At 42.4% G+C, this 24,551-nt stretch overlaps 1 protein-coding gene across 10 annotated transcripts in view; it reads left to right on the top strand.

Annotated features, from left to right (window-relative positions):
* The window catches only part of SYNE2 (spectrin repeat containing nuclear envelope protein 2), a 331,802-nt gene that overhangs the window by 273,486 nt on the left and 33,765 nt on the right, over nt 1-24,551 (top strand). For all 10 annotated transcript variants that reach the window (XM_060004429.1, XM_060004425.1, XM_060004428.1 and 7 more), the window contains 6 exons: nt 632-866; nt 4,474-4,668; nt 7,071-7,196; nt 12,692-12,847; nt 14,986-15,144; nt 15,853-16,019. In XM_060004429.1, the coding sequence (XP_059860412.1) occupies nt 632-866; nt 4,474-4,668; nt 7,071-7,196; nt 12,692-12,847; nt 14,986-15,144; nt 15,853-16,019 (1,038 nt within the window). The remainder of the gene's footprint in view (nt 1-631; nt 867-4,473; nt 4,669-7,070; nt 7,197-12,691; nt 12,848-14,985; nt 15,145-15,852; nt 16,020-24,551) is intronic.

Below are 24,551 nucleotides of genomic sequence, written 5' to 3'. Positions count from 1 at the left end.
TGCTGAAATTATGTAGCATACAACCCTCAAGTAATCGATAACATTACAAGGGACCTACCTGTTCATCTGTTTCCCATTGATCCCATGTTTAGTTTTCCATAAAGCACTTGGCATAATCTGTGTTAAAACAGCTTAAGGGGCTTCCCTGGTGGCGCAGTGGTTGAGAGTCCGCCTGTCGATGCAGGGGACACGGGTTCATGCCCCGGTCCGGGAAGATCCCACATGCCGCGGAGCGGCTAGGCCCGTGAGCCATGGCCACTGAGCCTGCGCGTCCAGAGCCTGTGCTCCGCAACGGGAGAGGCCACAACAGTGAGAGGCCCGCGTACCGCAAAAACAAAACAAAACAAAACAGCTTAAGTTTGTTTAAGGCAGTGGTTGTCACGCATGCCAGGAAAATACTAGACCATGTGCAATTATCTTGTGATAAACACCTTTCACCAACCCACACACTGCCCCTGCCCCAGCCCCAAGTTCCCCATCATGTTTACATTGAATGGTGCTCAGATTTAAAGAAGTGTTTTTCCATGTAAATTGTGCACATAAATAGCAAATCTAAGTTCCTATTACATGTTGATGGTTATTTTTTCTACATGTTGAGGTCAGAATTCTCTAACCATCTATTTTTCCCAAGACCGGAATTTGTTTGGAAGTTCACGAGGCTGAAGGAGAGGTGGCAGAGTGCTGCCCAGGGCGTTCGGCAGAGGAAGAGTGACATCGATGAGCTGGTGAGGCAGTGGCAGTACTTCACCACCTCCGAGGGGGACTTGCTCCGCCTGCTCGCCTACACCAGCCACCTTCTGTCTGCAGTGAAGAGCCAGGACTGCTACAGCCTCCACCAAACAAGAAGTCTGATCCATGAGCTGAAGGTAGGACATGCGCAGCAGCAGTGTGGGAACTGCAGGGTGCTCTTGATTTGGAAGATGGTCGTTCGCCTCAGGTTTTGCGTTTTCTGTGACGTTCAAGTGTGCTTTCTGCGATGGGGAGGCCAGCTGGTCATGGGGACCCTACTCAGCCTTAGCCTTGTGGGGTCAGAAACCCAATCTTACCCATTCATCCAGAAATAGTGAAGCTCTCTTGGGCTGTGGGAGTAGAGACGGACTGGAGATGGGTAGGTAGAGTGGGGAAGTTTGGGGTGACAGACATTTAAAGCACTGACTAATGTATAAATGACTACCACAAAGTAGTAATTTACAGTGGGATTCCTGCTTCCTCTTGGAGGGTGAATTCATTTAGGCAACAACGTTTCCAATCAGAAAGTTGCTTGATGAGCACAGGACTAGAATAATTAGTTGGCAGTTCCCAGGGCATGTTGCACTGAGCTATCGAACCACACTTCACTGTAGAGGGACAGCTAAACAAAACAGCACCCTTCTGAAATCCTTTGCTTGCCTCATTCATTTATCTAGGCTTCACATATTAACTGAGCATCTGGTCTTTGCTGGTCAATGTTCTAAGTGCTGGGTATACGGTGTGGACCAAGAGGAGACCTCTGCTCCCGTGGGGGCAATCAGACAAATCAGTAAACCAACAAGAAAATACTAATTTGTCTGATTGGTAGGGGAGATCAGACAAATCAAAAACTAAAGGAAATATCAGATTGCAACATGGCATATGTAGGTCATTAAAACAGGGCTGGTGATGGAGAGGCTGGGTGACTGCTTTAGACTGGGTCATCTCTGGGGAGGCAACATTTAAACTGGAACCTGAATAACAAGAAGAAGCCAGCTGTGCAAAGATCTGGGGGGAGAGCCTTCAGACAGAGGGAAGAGTTTTCCCGAGTCCCCAAGATGGGAACAAGTTTAGCAAAGCAGAGGAAGAAAGAAGGCTCGTGTGACGAGTGTAGCCAGTGAGACAGCAGGGATGGAAAATGGACTCAATAGGCAGTCAGGGAGGAGCATTCTGGAGGGAGGTGAGGTAGCGGGATGACCGTCTGGATAATTGGAAGCCATTGAAGTTGGAAGAGGAAGCAGCTCGATACGATTTGTATTTTTTAAATGTCCTCTGGCTGCTCTGAGGAAGGTGGTTTGGGGGTCAGTGGGGGTCTGAGAAGAAGCAGGAATGCCAGTGTACTACTTCTTTATTGCCGCATCACAACAAACATTTCTTATTCTCTCTCACAGTTCTGGAGGTTGTCAGGGCTGTTAGGTGGCTCTTGCAGGGGGCTCTCAGGCAGTTCCGGTCAGATGACGGCTGAGGCTGGACTCCTCTGAAGGCTTCCTCACTTTCATGTCTAGTACTTGAGCTGGAAAGGCTCAGACAGCCAGGAACTGGAGCAGCTGGGGCTCCTTGGGCTTTGTTCCCTGTGGGCTCTCCACTTGGAGGCTTTCGGTAGCCAGACTCCTTACATGGCAGCTCATGGCTTCAAAGGTGCATGTCCCAAGAAAGATAGATCCAGAGAGAAGCTGTATTGCCTTTTTAGACCTGGCCTCAGACGTCAGCCACTTCCACCATCCTCTATTAATCAAGGCCATCACGCATGCCCACATGGGTTCAAGAGAAGGGGGGAGAGGGAAGGTTCTAGAAGAGCATGTGGGGCTGGTAATATTGTGGCCATTTTGTGAAAAATACAGCCTGCCATAGCTCGTTAGGCTATTTCTTTTTTTTTTTTTTTTTTTTTTTTTTTTGGTACGCGGGCCTCTCACCGCTGTGACCTCTCCCGTTGCGGAGCACAGGCTCAGCGGCCATGGCTCACGGGCCCAGCCGCTCTGCGGCATGTGGGATCTTCCCGGACCGGGGCACGAACCCATGTCCCCTGCATCGGCAGGCGGACTCCCAACCACTGCGCCACCAGGGAAGCCCTCATTAGGCTATTTCAATGGTCTTGGGTAGTTTTTAGGATGGATAAGACAAGGGTGATCACAGTGAAGATAAAAAGAGTATGTTTGTAGGTGGGGTTTACAAGACTTGCTTATGGTTTGGATGTGGCAGGTAAATAAAAATCTAAATCCAGATGACTCTAGGTTTGGGGTTGAGCATCTTGGTGAATAATGTGCTGTTGACCAAGTCAGGGGAGACTGGACGAGAACCAGGTCTTCTGACGACTTCAGTTTGAAATGGCTAACAGACATCTATCACAGTGGCTGTGTTGAGCAGTACTGCATATTAGAAGGACAAGTGTGGAGGGGCGGTGTGTTCCTTGAATTGCAGTTTTTCTTGTGTGTGTTTCTCCTTTGCATTTGGGTTATCCTGAGTATTCTCAGAAATATCTTTATAAATCAATGCTCTGTTGATTTTTTTTTAAACATCAGCTTCCATTTTGGAAAATGCCCATATTATGTCTCCCTTGAGAAATTTGAAAATAAAGGAAATCATATATACAACAGAAATAAAAGCTATTTAATTTTTTCTCCTGAAACCAAATACTTTTGGAAATATAAAGTTTTTACTTCATTTTTGTATTATAAATACCTAGTTTCAGTCCCTTTTAAAGAAAAGCCTATGTGATCTCCAAATGGCATTTTTTAAAGTTATTGCTTTAGTATAAACACTGATGTGTATATTTATGTGCTTAAGTGTCTATTTTTGTATTTTTATCTTTTTTATTTGTTCTCTCCTTTTAAATTTGTTTAGCATAGTGTGCACATTCCAGCCTTGTGGGTTAGGAGCAGCCTGACTCTTTATACCATAATGGTAATGGGTATTTGCTCTTAATATCGGATCTAATACTCCAGTCATTTTCTTAATACTCTTGGATTCATTTATCTTGTAGGCTTTTATTCTGTGAAGTGTATTTTTTTTTTTTTTTTTTTTTTTTTGCAGTATGCAGCCTCTCACTGTTGTGGCCTCTCCCGTTGCGGAGAACAGGCTCCAGACGCGCAGGCTCAGTGGCCATGGCTTACGGGCCCAGTTGCTCTGCGGTATGTGGGATCTTCCCGGACCGGGGCATGAACCCATGTCCCCTGCATCGGCAGGCAGACTTTCAACCACTGCACCACCAGGGAAGCCCGAAGTGTATTTTTAATTTCTCTATACTTCTAATCATTATACTAAAATCTTATCTCTTACCAACCCTTGGAAATTATTTTAAGAACACATCATTTGGGGCTTCCCTGGTGGCGCAGTGGTTGAGAGTCTGCCTGCTGATGCAGGGGACACAGGTTTGTGCCCCGGTCCGGGAAGATCCCACATGCCATGGAGCAGCTGGGCCCATGAGCCATGGCCGCTGAGCCTGCGCGTCCGGAGCCTGTGCTCCTCAACGGGAGAGGCCACAACAGTGAGAGGCCCGCGTACCGAAAAAAAAAAAAAAAGAACATATCATTTGGTAGTATGCTGTCTACTCAATAAAAATATTAGCCTTTGATGTGAATGAGTGTGTATGTATGTGTGTATGTGTTCTAACCAGATTTGTCTAATTTATATCTAGTTTAACATTTAAGAGAAGCTCTGAAGGAAATACACACAAATGCAGGCAGAGAGTCACATTTTGATCACATCAGAGGCTTAAGCAAATTACTTTTTTTTTTTTTTTTTAAGAATAAAGAAATTCATTTCCAGAGGTGGCAGACAACCTATGCACTAACCTTGGAAGCTGGGGGCAAGTTACTGAACACAACTCACCTAGAAACTAAAGAGTCAATTGAGAAGAGAATCAGTCAACTTCAGGACAACTGGAAGGACACAAAACTCCAACTAGGAGAGATGATTAAACAGTTCCAGAGCACTGCAGAGGTAAACTCACCATTTACTTTTCTGTTCATGATATTCAAATGCAGTACATAGAATTTTTGTTTGCTGTATGAAGATGGGAATAATTTTAGGAAATCACAATATTATGGGTTTTCCAAGGGACATTGAGTCCTACTAATCCACAAATCATGGTAGTTACTTAATGTAAAATAATAATATAACACTGGAAAAGCTCAATGTTAATATCTAAATACTTGAGGTACTATTTTATATTTACCTTTATGAAACAGGAAACTAATTCATGTTCAATGGAAGTTCAGTACCCAAAGCTAACATTCCACATGTGGTCTGCCTTTGGGTATGGTATATGAAAATAAACACAGTGATACTTCATCTTTCTGCTGTCTTCAAAGAATACACTTTTCCATATAACTGAATTTCCCAATAATTTATGATTATACCTTTAAGAACCAAAATGCTTTCTATTGAGTGATTATTAGGAAAATCATTAATATTTTATTATGCTAAAATATCCCAAGTTGTTCTCAAGGACTCTGAGCTGCTTTGAACCTAGCGCCTGCACTGCTATGCTTTTTGAGTTCTTATGTGGTTTTTATTGTTTGTCTTTCTTTCTATTTAATTTAAGCTATTTTTACTTTTTTTTTTTTTTTTTTTTTTTGCGCTACACGGGCCTCTCACTGTTGCGGCCTCTCCCGTTGCGGAGCACAGGCTCCAGACGCGCAGGCTCAGCGGCCATGGCTCACGGGCCCAGCCGCTCCGCAGCATGTGGGATCTTCCCGGACCGGGGCACGAACCCGTGTCCCCTGCATCGGCAGGTGGACTCTCAACCACTGCGCCATCAGGGAAGCCCTATTTTTACTTTTTATTTCTCTGAGTATACTTACTCCTTGTAGCCCACTCTTTAATCTGTTGTGTGGGTACCAAAACAAGATAACCAAGCTTGTCAGAGATGTTTTTCTGAATACAGAATAAATATGTGCTGAGTTAGGGCCTGAACATCTCTCCTGTGAATAAAGTATCTGAATTTTATTTGGCATATACACTGTGAAATTCATTAACTTGCAAACATTTGTTGAGCACCTGCCGTGTTTGCAAAGCAAGGTGGTAAATGCAAATAAAGGTTTGGTGGAAGAGATAAGGACTCATAGTTTTGTTTTGTTTCTCCCTTCACTTTCTCCTTGGTTATGTTCCAGAGAGTTTATGTTGTGAGATAAGTGGCCTCCCCTTAAGTGAGGTGTTAGCGTACAATTGGACCAACCCAAGAATATTTGTGTCAGTAGTACTGAGGAATAGAGTAGTGTTTGAGTCTGTGTTTGTCTATTTTTAGTAACTTCAGGAGGAGGAATTTTAGTAATATCAGGAATAGAAATTTATCCTAATGGATTAAACCCTCTGTACTTGAAAATAACAGGCAACTATTTGCTCAGTAATATAAGGTTTAAGGAAAAGAACTGATATGAAAGAAAGGCATCCACAGGGAAACTGTAGCCTTAGGTCGACTCTTGATTAAGCTACTTCTAACTGCATGTCCTTGGACCAGTCGGTTTTCTCTGAGCCTCAGTTTTCCTCTTTTAAATGTGATAGTAACACTTGCGTCTGTCTCCTAAGCTTATTATGATTACAGTGAGATAATGAAGTTGATAAGCTTTGTAGACTATAAATTACTTCAAGCAGGAGGCGGCAGTCAGAGCAGTGGTAAGAAATGGAGAGTGAAACTTGGCTGTGAAAGGGTCGCTAAAGCCAAGCTATTTCTAGAAGGGGAAAGGGAGAGAGCAGAGGGATGACATTAAAAAAGAAGACAAGGGCTTCCCTGGTGGCGCAGTGGTTGAGAGTCCACCTGCCGATGCAGGGGACGTGGGTTCGTGCCCCGGTCCGGGAGGATCCCACATGCCGCGGAGCGGCTGGGCCCGTGAGCCATGGCTGCTGAGCCTACACGTCCGGAGCCTGTGCTCCGCAACGGGAGAGGCCACAACAGTGAGAGGCCTGTGTACCGCAAAAAAAAAGAAGACAAGAAAAGTGGTTGAGTGCTTTTGCTTTTCAGTGCTATTAGAGCATATACCCAAGGCTGGAAATGCTAAAACTTAATCCTTTTAGTAGCCTTTTAAATGTGAACTTTTCCAAAACTAAAATAGAAATAAGTTAGCTAGGTCAGAGATGCGGGGAGGAAGAAATATTTCGAAGCCAAAGGCAACACAGTGGTTGAGATGAGCCACACGTAAAGCTGCAGAGAGGCGTCGAACCATCCTGCTGTCCCATATGCTCTTTTAGACCACAGTCTGCTCAAGACAAGGAACTGGGTTTCTGCGTGATTTACAAAAACACATTTAATAGAACAATTACGTGGATTGAATTAATTATCCTATTCCTACACTTCATTCTTAAACAACCAAGTACTTACCAATTTTAATACTGTTTTCAAATAGACCTGGGACCAGTGTGAAAAGAAAATCAAGGAGTTGAGAAACAGGCTGCAAGTTTTAAAGGCACAGAGTAAAGATCCTCTTCCAGAACTTCATGAGGAGCTCCATCGAGAAAAAGAGCTGATTAAGGTATTGAAATCTGAAGTAGTGTTCAAGATAATCACTCAGCTGTTTTCTGCGACATTGAAGTGTGTGTTTGCCTTTCGATGTCTGTGTGAAACTAAGTCTTCGTGTCCAGTTGGAAAATATTTTGCCTGTCTTCTCTCTAATACACCTTCCTGGTCACTAAAGCAATTAGAATCAATGCTTTTTGAGATCCATGTGTGAAGATGAGGAAGATTTTGCAGAACTTCTTCTTAGAATTTTGGGGTTTTTCTCCTTCAGGTCCTCTTTCTGTTTCTCCTCGGTAATTTAAGATGTAGCCTCTGAGATTACATTGAAAGTTGTTCCCTTACCAAATGGCCTTGTCTTTGAAATGAGAGTAAAGTATGACTGAAGTTCATTTTTTGAAGACAATAGATTGGGAGTTTTGCTCAAATACAACAGTTTTTGTAATACCTTCCAAACTATATTCTGCCTAATGGATACCACACTAGCAAAAATTCCTGGGTATGTTAGGACTTTGCAGAAGTCAAACTTTGCAGAAGGCAAACTTACTGATAGGAATGTGGACCAGTTAAATTCCGAGGTCAGGAAAGCCCTACATCTCTTCCCTTTCTGCAGGTTTGATGTTGGAAAGACATCAATAGCCTAATGGAATAAGGTTTAAAAAAATTTTTTTTTCTTCCTTCAGTGACTTCAGGGGTCAAATTGAAAAAAATTAGGAAGAATTGAGTAGTCTCATACTTAAAGCTGTGCTGGAAATTAGTGTCCTCCCTCCTGAACCTTTTTTCTTCATTGTAAAAATTTCTACTCTGCAAAAAAATTCTAACAGCAAATAATATGACAACTACCATGAAACCATCAGCGAGCAGAAAAATAAAACATTACAAATACACTTCAAATGCCCTGTATGATCTCTAATGTACTTCCCCTCCCCAGAGGTATCCACATCCCTGAATCTGGTGTCCTCTCATTCTTATGCATTGCTTTATCGTTTTACTACATGTGTATTGTAGATCTCAGTGGAATGTAGAAGTACTACTTTTGTTTTTAAACTTTATATAAGCAGCACCATTACTCTATACGTAAGTCATAAAGATATACTCCTACATTTCCTTCTGAAAATTTTCAAATTTTGCTTTTTACACCTTTATTCAGTGAAGAACTGATTTTTGCATATGTTTTGAAGTAAAGAGCCGATTTTTGTTTCATTCATACGGATGACCATTATCCAGGTGCCTGTTTACCGATTAGTCCAGTGTCCAATATCAGGTTTCCGATTATGCATGGTTTGATTCTTCGTTCTCTGCTCTATTCCATTGGTCTGCTTATCTCAGCTTTTATACCAAATTATCCTGCATACTGTGTTTTATTAGAACAGATCTTCATTTCAGGTGTGAGGTACCCATCCCTCATTCTCCCACTCAAGTATGGATATCCTTGGTTCTTTGATCTCCCACAGCTTTAGAAGCAGTTTGTCAAACTATAAGAAATCTTGATAAGAGTTTTAATGGAATTGTGTTGAATTTATAGAATAATTTGGAGGAAATTAACATCTTTTTGACATTGAGTACTCCTGTTTCCGAATATGGCATATTTCTCCTTATATTCATGTTTAGTGCTTTATAATTTTATGTAGTATTGTACATCTTTTGTTAGATTTATTTCTTGGTGTTACTTTTGAAGCTATTGAAAATACTGCCTTTTTCTAATTATACTTTGTTTGTTACTGATGTCTAGAAATGTAACTAATTTTTGTGCATTGATATTATATTCAGCCGTCTTGCTAAACTCTTGTTAATTTCGATAAATTGTCTATCTATTCTTTTGGGGGTCTGTGAACACAATCACCATTGATGAATAATGACTTTTTTTGTCTCTTCCTTTTAATTCTTATACTTTTGTTCTGTTCTGTCTACACTGGTCAGTACCTCCAGAGCCGTGTTGTTAGAAGTGTTGATAACTGGCCCCTATGTGTCAGTCCTGATTTTAAAGAGAATGATTCTATCATTTCACCATGAAGTGTGATTTTTGGTGGTGTCGTGTTAGTAGATGCCTTTATTAGGTTAAGAAGGTTCCTGTCTGTCCCTGATTTTCAAAGTTTTTATCATCTCTACTTTAGATCTAGACTTCAGTAACAGATGAGAGGATTTGGAGTCCCTCTCTGAGTTGACACATAGAGTTTCCTTTCATCAAGTCCAGAAACCTGTGCAGAATGTGAACCATAGACCCATGAGGAGGCATAATTTTTCCCAAGTAGGACACATCTCGGTTTCCACTGGGATCTTTTCAACTTCCATAGCCTCAGCATTCTATTTCTCAGTGGAAAGAACTGGGGAGAGAGACCAAGAGCATTGAGTTCATTCAGCCTGTGACCATATTCCAGAAAGATCCCAAGTAACCTGAAGCCTGTCTAGAACAGTGTTTATCATCCCTGGGTCACTTGGGGAGATACCTAACCATTCGACCAGTCTGACCTTTACTTTCTTCCTTAGGAAATTACATTCCCATCACAGCCAAGTTGATGTATGGAAAAACTGCTTTACATGTTTATATGTGTCTGCACATATACGGTTTCTTTATATGTTTATAAAGAAATGTGTGTATGATTTCTTTATATGTTTTATATACTAACTTTCAGTATTATGAAAATTGCTATCGCTATAGTGGGCATCTATGTTCATAAAACTTGTCAAATGATTGAGTCCTTAGAACAGTTTTATTTTCTTAGATAATTGTTTACTGAACTATAGTTGATATACACTATTATGCTAGTTTCAGGTGTACTACATAGTGATTTGACATTTGCATACATTATGAAATGATCACCACAATAAGTCTGGTAACCATCTGTCCCCATAGAAAGTTATTACAATATTACTGACCATATTCCTCTTGCTGTATGTTACATCCCCATGGCTTATTTAGTTTATAACAGGAGGTTTATACCTCTTCATAAAATAATTTTTGAATAAGTAGTATGGTCACATAGTTCAAAATTCAAAAGGTACACACGAAAAATTTTTCTCCCATCAGTTTCTCTCCACAGAAGCCGTGTTACCAATTTGTTGTGTATTCTTCCAAAGATACTCTATGCATATGCAGACCAATATTTATATATATACACATTCATTTTTTGATCCTCTTTTTACCCAAATGGTAGTGTAGGGAAATGGGACTTGACAATCCCAATAGTAATTGAGTCCACAGGCAAAGACTTAAATGCTGTTGTGCTGTGTTGGAGTCCAGCCAAAGCCTGTGCAACACACCACTTTATGCAGTCAAGTTTTAAGTCACGTGTCATATGGACAATTGGAATTTTACAGGTACTTTTGCAATGTAGAAAATTTATCTAGTTAAATTAAGAAAGGGAAACTTATCTGACTGACATGTTCTCTTTTGCAATTAGTTTGGTAGCAAATCTGGAGTATTTTAATTTAAAAACAGAAGCACAGTTTTTGAAATGTTTATAGAAATAAGTGAACGTCAGCCTTAATAGACTTCCACAGTAGACCTCAGTCTATATATTGTTTCATTCCTTGCTTTTTCACTTAATATTTATGAACATATTAAAGCGCTTGATACATACTGCCAAATTCTTTCCTTTCAATCATACATTTTAATATTTGAGGACTTACTATACACCAGGCCTCTTGGTAGGTGCTTGGTGGGCAATGCATTGGTGGGCAGTGCATTGGTGAGCAATGTTGTCATGGCCCCAGCCAGTGTGGAGCCGATAGTCTAGGCTACTGGAGAGACAGACGTTAACCAGAGTCCCACTGTATGCGTACATATATATATGTGTGTGAATAACTGTAAGCATGGTGACTGTTAGAGGGGAAAAGGACAGGGGGCTGTGCGAGCACAAAACAAGGGTCCCAATCTCATCCGATGACTCAGAGAAGACCCCTCTGAGGAATTACCTGTTCTGAGATCTGAAAGTGTCGGTAAGAATTAACTAAATATATTTGGGGAAGCATCAGCGTGAAGGACTGGGTAGCATTTCAGGCTAGTAACTAAAGAACAACAAATTTAAACAATAACTAGGAGTCATTACACATATTAAACTTGCCCCCCAAATACATAAAACTCGACACCAAACTGGATGTGGAAAAATATAGTCGTTCCTTTGAGGACACAATTTGGCATTATTTATTAAGAATCGTAAAACGTCCATATTCAAAAGTTCTACATCTGTCAATTATCCTTTCAACTGTGGGAGGAAACCGAGTATCCAAACCAAAATGGATTTAAACCCAGTGGTGGATAACTTACAGACGCCTCCCTCCGTGCAGGCATCTGAGCCCACACTTCTGAGCAGGAAACACTGTACGAAGTTCAGCGGCCTTCTGGTCTGTAGAGTCAGTGAGTGGTCAGCCCCTGCGTGTGACTTGCCCCCCTTTACGTTACGAAGCTGGTAAAGGTGTTCCACTGCAGAATCTGCTCTCGTCCTCTTGACTACAATCATGAAGCTAAAAGTAGGAAACAAAAATTTAAAGTGATGGTTTCTCCTCAGATAAAGGTGCTATTTCTGAATCTCCGTGCAACCTTTAAAAAGAATCCTCCGAAGTTACATCTTATTAAATGTAAATCCTTGTTGGCAAGTTAGGAAATCATGCCCATGTAGCGTTTAGAACTCTGAAAAGCAATCGGAGTTAACTGATTCATCAGAAATCAGACTGATTTCAGATGTAAATGAAATACTCTCTTCTTTCAGATTTCAATAGACAGGTATGAATAGGGACCCTTAAAATGTGCCAAAATAGAAAGAATTGGAAGCACAATAAAAATCGGGAGATCTCTTGAGTGTTTGGGCTGTCTCATTTTACCTTCTCTCTTGTGAAAGTGATTATCTTCATTAAGTCCTGGGATTCAAAAACGTTTTAATTTGACCAATACTTAAGTTTTTAAAAAATAAGTGTTTCCAGGGCCAGAGGAAAATTTCTGCTAACCCATCTCTGGTAATTATTAGGGAACATTTTTTTTCTTCACTTACATTCAGTCTTTTTGAGAGTTAACCAGAAGAATTCCCTTTGAACAGAAGCTGTTAGATGATTGCCACATAGCAACAATGCATTTCTTAAGGTGGTTTAAAAAATGGGAAATCACATTTTATACAACGTGCTGTAACACAGTTTCAGGATTAAAAGTGAGTGTGTACGTGAGAGAGAGATTGTTGCTAGGCTCCAAAAATACTTTCCTCAAAATAAAGGTAAAGACCTACTTGAGTTTAACATAGAACTAAGTATATAAAAGCCTGAAATACCTGAGGAAGTGAAAATAAAGGTAGAAAAGAGCTTTCTTTTGAGAAAATAGGTGGTGAGGAATTGGCCAACCACAACTGCAGACGCTGGCCCTGGGCTGTTTCTCATTCAGAAGGTCCCGCCCCCTTTCCTGGCCTCCCCTCCCCCAGAGTCCAATCAAAGTATTAGCCTACAGGTTTGGAAACAACAGCAGCTTGAGTTGAAGAGTTTTTTTTCTTTCTTTCTTTCTTTCCCTTTCTTTCTTGTGTTTAAATGCAGGAACTAGAGAAGTCTTTGGCTAACTGGACTCAGAACTTGAAAGAACTTCACACTATGAAGACCGACCTAACCCAGCACATTCTTGTGGAGGACGTGGTGGTTTTGAAAGAGCAAATAGAGCATTTGCACAGACAATGGGAGGACCTCTGCTTAAGAGTAAGTTAGTTAACTGCAGGGCACGGCTGTTCTTAAGTTTATTGAAATGTCTCCGAAGGCCAGACAAAGTAGAAAGAAGCTTAATTTCATTGAACCGGGAGGCCCTTTTCAGTTGGAGCCCAGGCCGGCCGCTGCTCCTTTAGAAGGCGGCAACATTGTTTAACAGATTTGACCCTTTGTTTCTCCAGCGCTCAATGCTGGAACTTTGCACACTTTTAATGAGCTTTTTTAAAAATCACCTTAAGTGGTGGGGGAGGGGAGGAATGCCGTCCTGAGCAGCTGCGTGCACTCTGCCCTCTGTCTTGTATGGATGACAAGTACTGGTCATTGTCTTAGAATCAGGACTTCAGCAAAGAGGTCTCGGCTGGCCTTAAAAGCAGTATCTCTGCAGTATCTGTTCTGGGCCCAACAAACAGTGGGAGATGTACTTAGTGCCAGGCTTGGGGTCATTATATCTGAGAACTCTGCATTCGCATGCAATCCAGTGTTTATTTCAAGTAGCTGGCTTTGAAAACTCTGGAAGAAATGATCAGCTGCTACACTTAGTATCTCAGCAGATCACTTCTGCTTATTAAGAACTGGATTGTGGTTAAGGTGACAGGATCAAGATGGAATTAAAGGGTTCATTCAAATCTTTGTTTTAAGAACAATTTAATTCTAAGAAAAGTAAAGTCCTCAATCTCATTTATGTGAATTAAGAAGAGATGTACTTAAAAGTTGAAATTCACAGTTTTGAATGCATTTTAATAAAATAAAAATGTTTTCCTTCTTTGTTTTAGTATTTAATATTCACCATATACCCATAATTTTAAACGTCCTTTTAGAATTTTTATTCAAATTTTATATAAAAGAAAATATTTAGAATATGTGAAAGGTATTCTAAAAGTTAAGGAAAAAGCAGACTGGAGCCCAGATGTTCCCAATTGTTACCATTATGAAGCCAATCAGAATGATCTGTGCAAAATGCCAGGCTTTTAAAAAGCTGAGATAAATAGATGCTCTGAAAAACAGAAACACAAAACTTGGTGTTTTAGGAATAGTTTTTTGAGCCTTCTTAACACATTTGGTGGGTGGATGTACAAGCATTAGATATTTTTTTGCCTCACTCTGAAAAGAGCAGAGGATTGTTTTTGTTTTGTTTTTTGTACATAGCAAAAAAATCTCCAGGAGTTCAACCTTGGCTTCCCCATTTATAAAGTGGGATGTTAAAAGTTAACCGAAACAACTCTTAGCTACCCCTTTTATCTCTAAAATTCTAAAGATTTCTAAGACCTGGGAATACCTTTGTACATTTGGAGAGGCTGATTTGCATTCTTTGAATTTATATTTATTTAAGTAATAAAGTTGAACCCTGTAAGGAGGAAGCGCCTTTGCTGACGTTAGCTTATGCGTAACAGAGCACTGGGTGTTTGGGGATCAGCCTGCTCACTGCAGACCAGTATTTGATTCCATTTCCATGGTTTCCCTCCAAAGCCATAGTGCATATTGGGAAGGTGGATTAAATGAGTGATGCGTATTGTTTTTTTATTTTATTTTGTTTTTGAAATTACCAGTAAGACATTTAAATGACTTTAATTTTCATGATCCATTTGCATTACAAATGTTAGATTTGTGATCAAGATGGTAGTTTTTAAATTAAATAGGCAGTACATTGGCCTTAAGTAAGAATAAGGACTTGATCATTTTTTAAAAAGAAAGGATTGGGGTCATAAAGTTATAAGTTAGCATGTAGCAAGCAGTAAATAAATGTATACTGAAAGAACAAGGAACAGAAGAAATTTGGGTGATGCTTAAAACGCACTCATCTAACCTTCATGTTTCTAACTTTTAATATACCTCGATAATAATAGATATATATTGGATAATACTGAAACCTTTTGGTCATTTATACTTCAGGTACAGTCTTCTGTTGTTAGTGTCATTGTTGTTGCTTTTTATGGCATTTATCAAAGGTGTAAGGAACTTCTGTTGAAATTAAACTCTAGGTCTTTAAAAGGCAAAAACATAGTAATTTAAGTCTATAGGACCTCTGATTAAAATGAATGAAATTCATAGTCCTTTTGATGGGGAGAAGGGAAGAGAAACGCCTTCCTTCCTGCCTGCCTATACCCAGCTGCCAAATGCATTCTCATTTCCAGGTGGCTGTACGCAAACAGGAGATAGAAGACAGGCTCAATTCATGGATTGTGTTCAATGAAAAGAATAAAGAGTTGTGTGCATGGCTGGTGCAGATGGAAAACAAAGTTCTCCAGACAGCAGATATTAGTATTGAAGAAATGATTGAAAAGCTTCAGAAGGTAAGCAGGAGTCCCCAGATGGGGACGGTTATGACCACCACGGTATCCTCTGCCTTCCTCACTCCTAGGCTCAGAGCTGTATGATGTCGTAGGCCCGTTTCCAGTGAGATGGGAAAGGGGGGCATGGTGCTGTGTACCGAGGGGGGTTGCTTTCTCTTGGTTAGGAAGCCTGGCCAGGCAAGGGGCTCGTGTCCCCTTAAGCTTCAGTTCATATCCCAGGTGAGTTACAGTTTCTCTAGTTGCGTTGTTAAGGAGCTCCCCTGGCCAAAGGAGAAAAACCAACAGCAGTGGGGCTTATAATTGTGAAAAGGTCACTGATTCCCACAGGGAAAGGGAGAAAGAGCCTTCTGGCCACGGTCACCCCAAATGCCGCTCAGTTAGCCCTCAGGAAAACTCTTGCTGATATACGAGGCTAATTTAGTTAGCCTCAGTAGTCCTCCGCTCCGAAGTAGCTTAGGTTAGAAGAACTCTGTGAGGGAAACCAGGGCTTTTGAATTAAGAAAGTAACTACCGCCTTATATATCACACATGCGCTGAACAGGCATTGTTTGACTTTTTAGCTGCTCTCTGAAGAGTTGCATTTAACAGGTGTGAGAAGTGTTTTTATTTTTTAAGAAATTTCAAGAGGCACAACTGTGTGTTTGTAGCTGGCAAAGAAGTGAATTTTTGATAGTGATTCCGGCTTTGTGTTTTGGTGCCCTATGCCAGGACTGCATGGAAGAAATAAATTTGTTTAGTGAAAACAAGTTACAGTTAAAACAAATGGGCGACCGGTTGATCAAGGCCAGCAACAAGACAAGAGCAGCTGAGATCGATGACAAGCTCAACAAAATTAATGACCGTTGGCAACATCTTTTTGATGTCATTGGATCAAGGTAAGAAGTGGCCTAAAAATGGATTCCTACTCCCTAGGTACAGTGGTTACTACACAGATCTAGAAACTGAGCCGCATCTTCCTCTAAGGTAACCCAGAAATTTTATAAACTTACAGATAAAGGCAAAGCTTGGTAAAAATGGAAATTCTTATTTCAACATTATAGGAAGATTATATTTTAGTATACCTCACTTTAATTTTTTTTTCTTTAGCTTAAAAGTTCACATGACTTAGACTAGGTTTAAATGAGAGTTGTTCCTTGAGGAGGTATTATTTAGCAATTCTCACACTGCCTTAGGACCTTGCGTGTCCCCCAGATGAAATCATGCCTGCCTGCTCCTGCTTGTGTGTGACAGGTGCAGGTAGGTCAGGGTATAGGCCTGATTTCTAGGTGCTGCTTCTGGAGGTCCCCGACTGCCCCTCACGCCCCCATCACCACCACCACAGGGGCTGGGCACACTCAGGCAAGGCAGGGCTTCTCTGCAGGTTTGCCGGGTGTGCCAGGTCCCCAGTGGGCATCTGGTCCTAAGGTGTGGACTAAGGAGGCACAGCTGTGACTATAAATCAAGGCTATCCAGTGCTTGTCAGAAACAAGGCTGGTCATTTTATCTCCCCTCACAAAATAACGATGACGGTGCCACTCAGACTTTTAAATGTCTTCCATCTTCAAATTCTCTGTCCAAAGACGGACCCCGACCAAAGTATTTTTCAGTTGTAACCTGGCACACAGAGAGCAGTCACTTGGCTTTGGGGCCGTTCATGCGGCTTTGTTTCCGCTGGCCGAGCGAGTCTTTTACATAACAGAGTGCTTGGAAATTTTGAACACATGTATAACGTGGACTATACCAGGCGAATCCTGCAAGGTAAACGAAGAATCAGGGAGTACTGAAAATAAAATACTCTTAATCATTTGGCATTTCCTTTGCCTCACTGTTTACTGTAAACCATAAATGAACCTAGTTCCATCAGCAGATGCACCAGGCTAAGTGCTATGAGAATTACAGACCAGGAAGTAAGATGAGTCAGTTACATTAATGGAAGCAGACATGTGGGCAGGTGTAAAGCCAAGTGGTCTGAGAGCTCAAACCTCATCTTCCTGGAGTCAGGGTGGGGATTGGGAGGGGCCTGATAGAAGAGTAGTGTCCCCAGATGGTCCTGAATGAGGGGTTGGGATTCCAGCGCTACTGGTGGCAGAAGGGGAAGAAACATAATCTGTGAGCAAAGAGGTACAGGGTAGTGCAGAGTAGAAACTGTGCAGGAAATGATAAGCTCCACTGGCTCAAGTGCAGGAGATGAAGCTTTTAGAAAGGTAGGTTGAGGCTAAGTCTTAGAAGAGCTTAAATCTCAACTGAAGACTTGTCCTCCTACATAAAGTTTGAGTCTTTCACGGTTTTTTTAGAAGGGAGGGTCTGTCGAAGATAAACATTAGGGTGATTTGGCTGGGAGCACAAGCTGGGCTGAGTTCAACTTCTGTCTACTGCCAGTTGGGGGAAAAAAAAATCTATGGAAATCCATGATGGTAACCCAAGCAAGGATTAAGAGCACAGATTTTGAGCCAGTCCTGACTTTACCTGACTTCCACTTACCATGGAAACTTGTAGTTATTTAACCTCTCTAAGCCTCAGTTTCTAAATCTGCAAAATGTGTCTCACAGCACTGATTACATCAGAGGCCGCTGTGGGGATGAATGACACATGTCTCGCATTTGGCCTGGGACCAGCATTTGGGAGCCAGTATTTATTGAGGGGTTATTATCATTGTCTCTCCCTAAGAAGACTTTAAGACTAAGTAACATGTTTTTTGAGTGGAAGAGGATTCCCTCGCTTAGATCTAATCATGAGAGGTCTTTCTTCCATGAGAACAATGTCTTTGACTATCTTATTTCCAGTGCTTAGACCAGTGCTTCAGATATTTGTTGAAATGAATGAATGTTCCAGGACATAAGATTGTCCTCATTTCTGTTGGGTAAATTGTGTCTGGTATGTCTTTGTCGTCATTGTCTTTATCTCCAAAGTCTTCTTGGGCACCTGGCACTAATCAAGAGTATGAGGACATGGGCTTCCCTGGTGGTGCAGTGGTTGAGAGTCCGCCTGCCGATGCAGGGGACATGGGTTCGTGCCCCGGTCCGGGAAGATCCCACGTGCCGCGGAGCGGCTGGGCCCGTGAGCCATGGCCGCTGAGCCTGCGCGTCCGGAGCCTGTGCTCCGCAACGGGAGAGGCCACAACAGTGAGAGGCCCGCGTACCGCAAAAAAAAAAAAAAAAAAAAAAAAGAGTATGAGGACACGATACCTGTCCTTAGATCATTCAGGAGGAGGATCTAGATTCTGCTTCCTGAGGACTAGAGGGATGATTCATTCTTACTCATTCGTGCTTTGGTTCTATCACTTCAGAGTTTAATAGGCTGCTTGCTTTCCTCCCTCCTCTCTAACTGCCTGTCTTCAGCCAGTTCCTTGGTGGGAAAGACAAAAACAGCAGGTGAAATTTCAGTCGTCTATTTGGAAAGAGCAATTGGCAAAATAAGGAGTTGAAATAATAGCAAATATATTGGCTGCCGGCTGTATTCTTAACAATGTGCTTTTTATGTATGATTTCACTTAATCTTCACTATAATTCTGAAAGGTAGATACCATTATCCCATTTTACAGATGAGGAAACTGAGGCACTGAAATTAAGCAACTTGCCCATGGTTACACGGTCAGCACATGAGGCAACCAGGATTTCTACTCAAACAGTTGTGTTACCTCCCTGCTAACCCAGACCCTTGTGTCTTGTTACATTGAAATGAGTAGAACATTTTGAAAACCTAATCCCTTCGAAACTGAAGGACTAGGGAAGGAATAACTTGTTTTACTTTAAAACAAAGGCCGGGGTGAGACAGATGACTGATAGTCTAGGAAACTCTTAGTTGACTTTACGCTTTAGGTGAATCTGTGGGTTGAGGCAGCAAGCTTGAACCTGCCGTAAATTGGCCTCACATAGAATCAACTCCTTGTCTGATTGCTGATACTCATTGCATGGCCATCAGAAAAGCAGGAGAGCACAGGCTGTAGAATTAACCATGCTAATCAGAACCTGCAGCCCTGCAGGGTATACTAATGGCCTCATTTGCCCAAACAATTCTGGTCACCATTTAACCGTTCCTGTCCTGCTCACAGTGTTCTGCTGCTTCATTCCTGTGGCAGGGCACAGCACCTGTTGTTAACAAGAGGGAAGATTGGGAGGGAGACCAATCTTGAAGTTATGAAGCAGGTATCCAGCTTCATGACTTCAAGATTTTAACTACAAGCCTTTAACTTAAAAGTTTGGGAAGGGGCTTCCCTGGTGGCGCAGTGGTTGAGAGTCCGCCTGCCGATGCAGGGGACACGGGTTCGTGCCCCGGTCCGGGAAGATCCCACATGCCGCGGAGCAGCTGGGCCCGTGAGCCATGGCCGCTGAGCCTGCGCATCCCGAGCCTGTGCTCCGCAACGGGAGAGGCCACAACAGTGAGAGGCCCGCGTACCGCAAAAACAAACAAACAAACAAAAAGTTGGGGATGGTGTTCAGAAGTTCAAGACCTCAATAAATCAGATTTAATTCACTGGAAAAAAAAATGAAAAAAGACCTGTTGTTTTGGGTTCATCCTCAGCAAAATAGAGGTAAATTTCAAAAGAATTGATAAGACATGGAGGACAAGGTTACTTAAATGCACATTAAATTTACTGATCATTTCAGGTAGTAGGCTCCGTTATTTGGTGGATAGGGGAAGAACCAGTGTTTATTTTTTTAAGGGCCAGGCTCATATATATTATTTCATTTCATCCTTGCAGCAACCCTGCAAGGTCAGTCTTCTCCATTTTACAGAGAAGGACGCCACAGCTCAGAGAGGGTAAATAACTGAGCCAAGGGCAGAAGCAATTCTGCACATGGTGGCACGGAGCCAAGGTAATTCTGTCCCCCTGCTCCATGCATCAGAAGAGCACTTGGCTCCTTTGAGACTTTTAAAGGTGGTTTAGGTCTTCCCTGGTGGCGCAGTGGTTAAGAATCCACCTGCTAATGCAGGGGACACAGGTTCGAGCCCTGGTCCGGGAAGATCCCACATGCCGCGGAGCAACTAAGCCCGTGCACCACAACTACTGAGCCTGCGCTCTAGAGCCCGCGAGCCACAACTACAGATGCCTGCGAGCCACAACTGCTGAGCCTGCGCTCTAGAGCATGCGAGCCACAACTACTGAGCCCATGTGCTGCAACCAGTGAAGCCCGCGCACCTAGAGCCCGTGCTCCACAGCAAGAGAAACCACTGCAATGAGAAGCCCGTGCACCACAACGAAGAGTAGCCCCTGCTCGCCGCAACTAGAGAAAGCCCACGCACAGCAAGAAAGACCCAACGCAGCCAAAAATTAATTAATTAATTAATTTTTTTGGAAAATGTGGTTTAGCAGAATTTTTCTAAAATCTAGTACTCAATACAGACTTTACTGTCTACTCTAGAACAGTGGTTCTCAAACTTAAACATTCATCAGAATCCCTGGAGGGCTCCTGAGAACATGGATGGCTGGACCCCATCTCCAGAGCTTCTGATTCCGTAGGACTGGGTTGGGCCAAGAATGTGCATTTCTAACAAGTGCCCAGGTGTTGCCAATAGTGCTAGGGCAAGCAGCAGTATGAGGTGACACAGTGGACTTGCCACGTACGGTAACCCAAGTCTTGCAACCTCTGTAAGCCTGTCTCCTTGTTGATAAACTATGGACAAGATTCTGGATGAAAAAGTACCAGGACAACGATGGGTCTGTCCATACACACGCATGCCAGCCTCCGGTGCAGTGCAGTATGGCTGTGTGATAGGGGAGGAGAGGGAGGGTGCTTAGACCCAAACCACTGTTTTTCCTCTGCTTATAAAGTATTTTTCAGCTTCTGTAAAAATCCTTAAAGAATCTAAAGGACACATCTCCTGAAATAACCAGACGATCAAGGGGACTGGGGTGCCTAAGTCAGTCTTAATGCTAATTTCCTCACATAAGGTCACATGAGGCCCTGATGTGGGCACTAAAATGCAGAGAACTGGCTCTCCATCAGAATTGCTCCAGGAGCTTTTAGCATTCCTCATGGGCCCTTGGGCAGCTTCTTGCATTTGTGACATCTGAACTCTTATAAAACACGCTATTAATTTCTTCCACAGAAAGGCCATTTGAAGCACTACATATTTTTTGGTGAATGGTGTGATTATTATAGAACCCAATCTGATTTGATGACAAATATTAATTATATCCTATGTTTATTGACAGATTAAATGAAGAGTTAACTTTTTTAAAGGCCGTTTCCTATATTAACTTTATTTTTTAATTAATTTTTATTGGGAGTATAGTTGCTTTACAATGTTGTATTCGTTTCTCCTGTACAGCACAATGAATCAGCCGTACATATACATATATCCCCTCTTTTTTGGGAGAGTTAACTTTTTTTTTCATTGTAACTGTTGCCTCCTCCTCTTGCCCATGTTTTCTTAGATAATATCTTTGAAAAGTGACGCAGCAAAACCTGAATGCAGGAGAGATGACTAAAGTACAGAAGTCGTTTTTCAGAACGACCGATATGTGTGATCCGTGTTTTGGAGGCAGCTAGGTTACCTATTAATAAGAACAGTTTAGGCACAGGATGTCGGGTGATGGACCAAAGGATGCAAAGTTGACCTGCTTCAGCCAGCACAGACTAAAGCTCTGAAAAGAGGGTCCCCGGCCATCAACAGGACTGATGCCAAAGAAAGCCTCAGCTCGACACATAACCTCACTTATACGTACCTTTGATTTCAAAACCCCAGGAGTTGAACTCCTTAAAGATTCATCTCCTTTTGTTTCCCAGAACCCCCTCCGCATTTCATTAATCAAAGCCTTCACCTTGCCCGGTGAAGCAGGGGCCCTGTGTCCTCAGTGAGTGACTGTCTGGTTGTTCAACTTGGTGGAGCCTCTTCAGAGACATGGGGTTGGGGGGCTCTTTTTAAAGACTCTTTCTAGTAGCTTGTGAGGATGATCTGGTCAAAGCTTTCAGTGCCTAAAAGAGATGAGACAACTGAGTGGAAAGACATATCTGTTGGTGTTGGCATCATCAGTGATTTTAATTTTCTTTTTATCTGTATTTACTAAATGTTCATTATGGAAAAAGGAACACGGGAACTCTCTTTCTTCTTCTTAAAAAATGTCATGAATGTTGTTACCTTTCTCCTAATTTCTCTTTGGTGGTAGCATCATTTAATAGAGTTGGCATCCTTAAGCCAGTGTTATGAAGGAGGGACACACTCAGATGTACTACCTTATGGTCCCTTCCTATTTAGACTAGATAGCTCTCTTGCTATCAGAAAGATCAAGTCCGTGAAAAAACTTTTTAACTAAGCATAAGTTTCACATTTTATCTACCAATGTGAAAAGCCCACCTGCTTTATAATAGTAGCAATTAAAATGTTGTCATTTAAGCTCAGCAGTTATTACCATGGCAACTGTGTGTTAAGATTGTTTTTCCATCCCTTGAAGAATGGGCAGAGAGATGTGTGCCTTTTTAAGCTGATACGTTTTTCATTGCTTTCCTTTTATCTGTATTTTCTCAAGGTTACTTTGGAAGACCAAACAATGCCGCTAGTCATAAAGTTGACTTGCTCTGGTCTTAGCAGGTTGCCTGATCCAGTGGGACTAGAAGCACTTAGAGATTTGTCGCACAGGGAGAGCCAGATGTGAGGTGGGCCTCCCCACTTTCCTTTTTCCTTCCCATCACAAGTCCCATCGTTCCACCTCTGGAGCAGGTGGCTCTTGCTCCCGGGCCCTGCAGAAATGCCTTCCTGAGGGTCGGGGAGCTTCTCCAAGGAGACAGCAGCCCTCACAGGGTCAGTGAGCAGTCAGGAGCCTGGTGTCCAGCATCAGGCAGGTCCAGCGTACTGAGCCTTGGAGGAGCACCAGGGACAGCCGAGCGTGTGGACACAAGTTAGATGCTGCCTTTGGGGAGAACTATTTCCAAATCTTTATACCTAATTTCACTGGTCTAGAATGTGCTTAGCGTGTTTCAAGGTGGGGATGTAATAATGGCTAAATGTTGGGCTTTGGGGACCCATGAGAAATTATTGATATCATTGAGTCTCCAAATAAGGCTGAGACTGAGCCTGAAAGGGGCTTGGACACAAACCAAGGGTGCTTCCCTAAGCAGAGCCCCTCAGGGTCGTGTAGAGAAGGACGGGAAGGGAGGTAGAGGAATTTTCAGGTGCTCAAATTATGGTAAAACCTAGGAGGGACTAGCAAGGAAAACTGCAAAATTTCTTCCTCTGCAAAGTGTTGAACTCCATCTGTACTACAAGATAGAATTATTATTATTACTATTATTATTGCAAAAAAGCAAAGAAATGGACTAAATAAACTCTCTGCCCCTCCCAAGCCAGGATGCACAGGACTGAAAAGGCAGGGCAGAAAACCTCCTGGGGAAATTTCTTCTTTAGGAGGAAGCCATTCCTGTTGGACTCGGGGCTTCAGATTTCACCATTGCTTTTAAAACTGAAACAGAGACATTTAATTTGATGAGAACAGAAATCCTCGTTTCTGTGCCCCAAATCTTAAGTGTTTCTTCCCTGCGTTTATAGCACTTCATAAATAACCCATAGCTAAGATAACACTGGGACTTTCTTCCCCCAGCCTTGCAATCCTGCAGCGTCAGAACAAAGACTGTGTGTGTGTAAGAGAGGCAAGGGCTAGAGATATTTGTTTATTGGAAGGAAGAAAACTGAGATTAAAAATTGCAGTTAGCGGAGAAGCAGGTCTCTTCCCTGCCTACCCTCACTGCTCCGTAGCGGCGAGCGAGCCGTGCCCGCGGGAGCCTGCGGGAGGGCGGCCTGTGCAAGATGCTGAACCAGTGAATGGAGAGGCCGCCGGGCGGGGGAGGGGCCGCCTCGTCCCTGGGAGGTGGAGGTGCAGCCGGGAACTTGGAGGTTTCGCTCAACCTAAGGAATGATTTGTTTCTCATCAACAGTAAGTGCTGTTTTGGTGATCAGTCCTACATCTGGGAGCAGCGGCTGCTGTCCCTGTGTGTCTCGTTTTCTCGCGCTCTCATGTTGGTTACAATAGAAATTACCGATGAGATGGTGGCTGCGGAGTGTGTGTGCTCGGCCATCGGGGGATGGGTTCTTTCCCAGTGTCAGCATGCGTGTGGTGTCTGCAGCCAGCCTTTGACAAGCAGGGGAGAGAAGTGATTATGCTGTGTGGAAAATGGAAGTCCTCTGGCGACATAAATGCTTCAAAGAGGCGATTAGCTCAAATGTATTGTAATGTCCGTGCCCTCAAATCAGGGCTTCAAGATCGTGGAGTAATTGATTATCTTACTACAAAGATGTTTAGTCATTTACAAAGATGCAATTGTGCAGAATTTGCACAGTGTTTTTAGCAACTGACAGCTGCCCACAGGTCTGAGTATCTGTTTGTTTCAATACAAATGCAGATACTCAACCATCTCAGTTTTCCTTTTTAAGTTATGCTGTCCACATGGGCATGGGAATTTTTTTAACTTACGCTGGTCCAGGGCCTTAAT

This window comes from Delphinus delphis, chromosome 2 (genome assembly GCF_949987515.2).
Source record: "Delphinus delphis chromosome 2, mDelDel1.2, whole genome shotgun sequence".
Lineage (NCBI taxonomy): Eukaryota > Metazoa > Chordata > Mammalia > Artiodactyla > Delphinidae > Delphinus > Delphinus delphis.
This window is presented reverse-complemented; position numbering and strand designations above follow the sequence as displayed.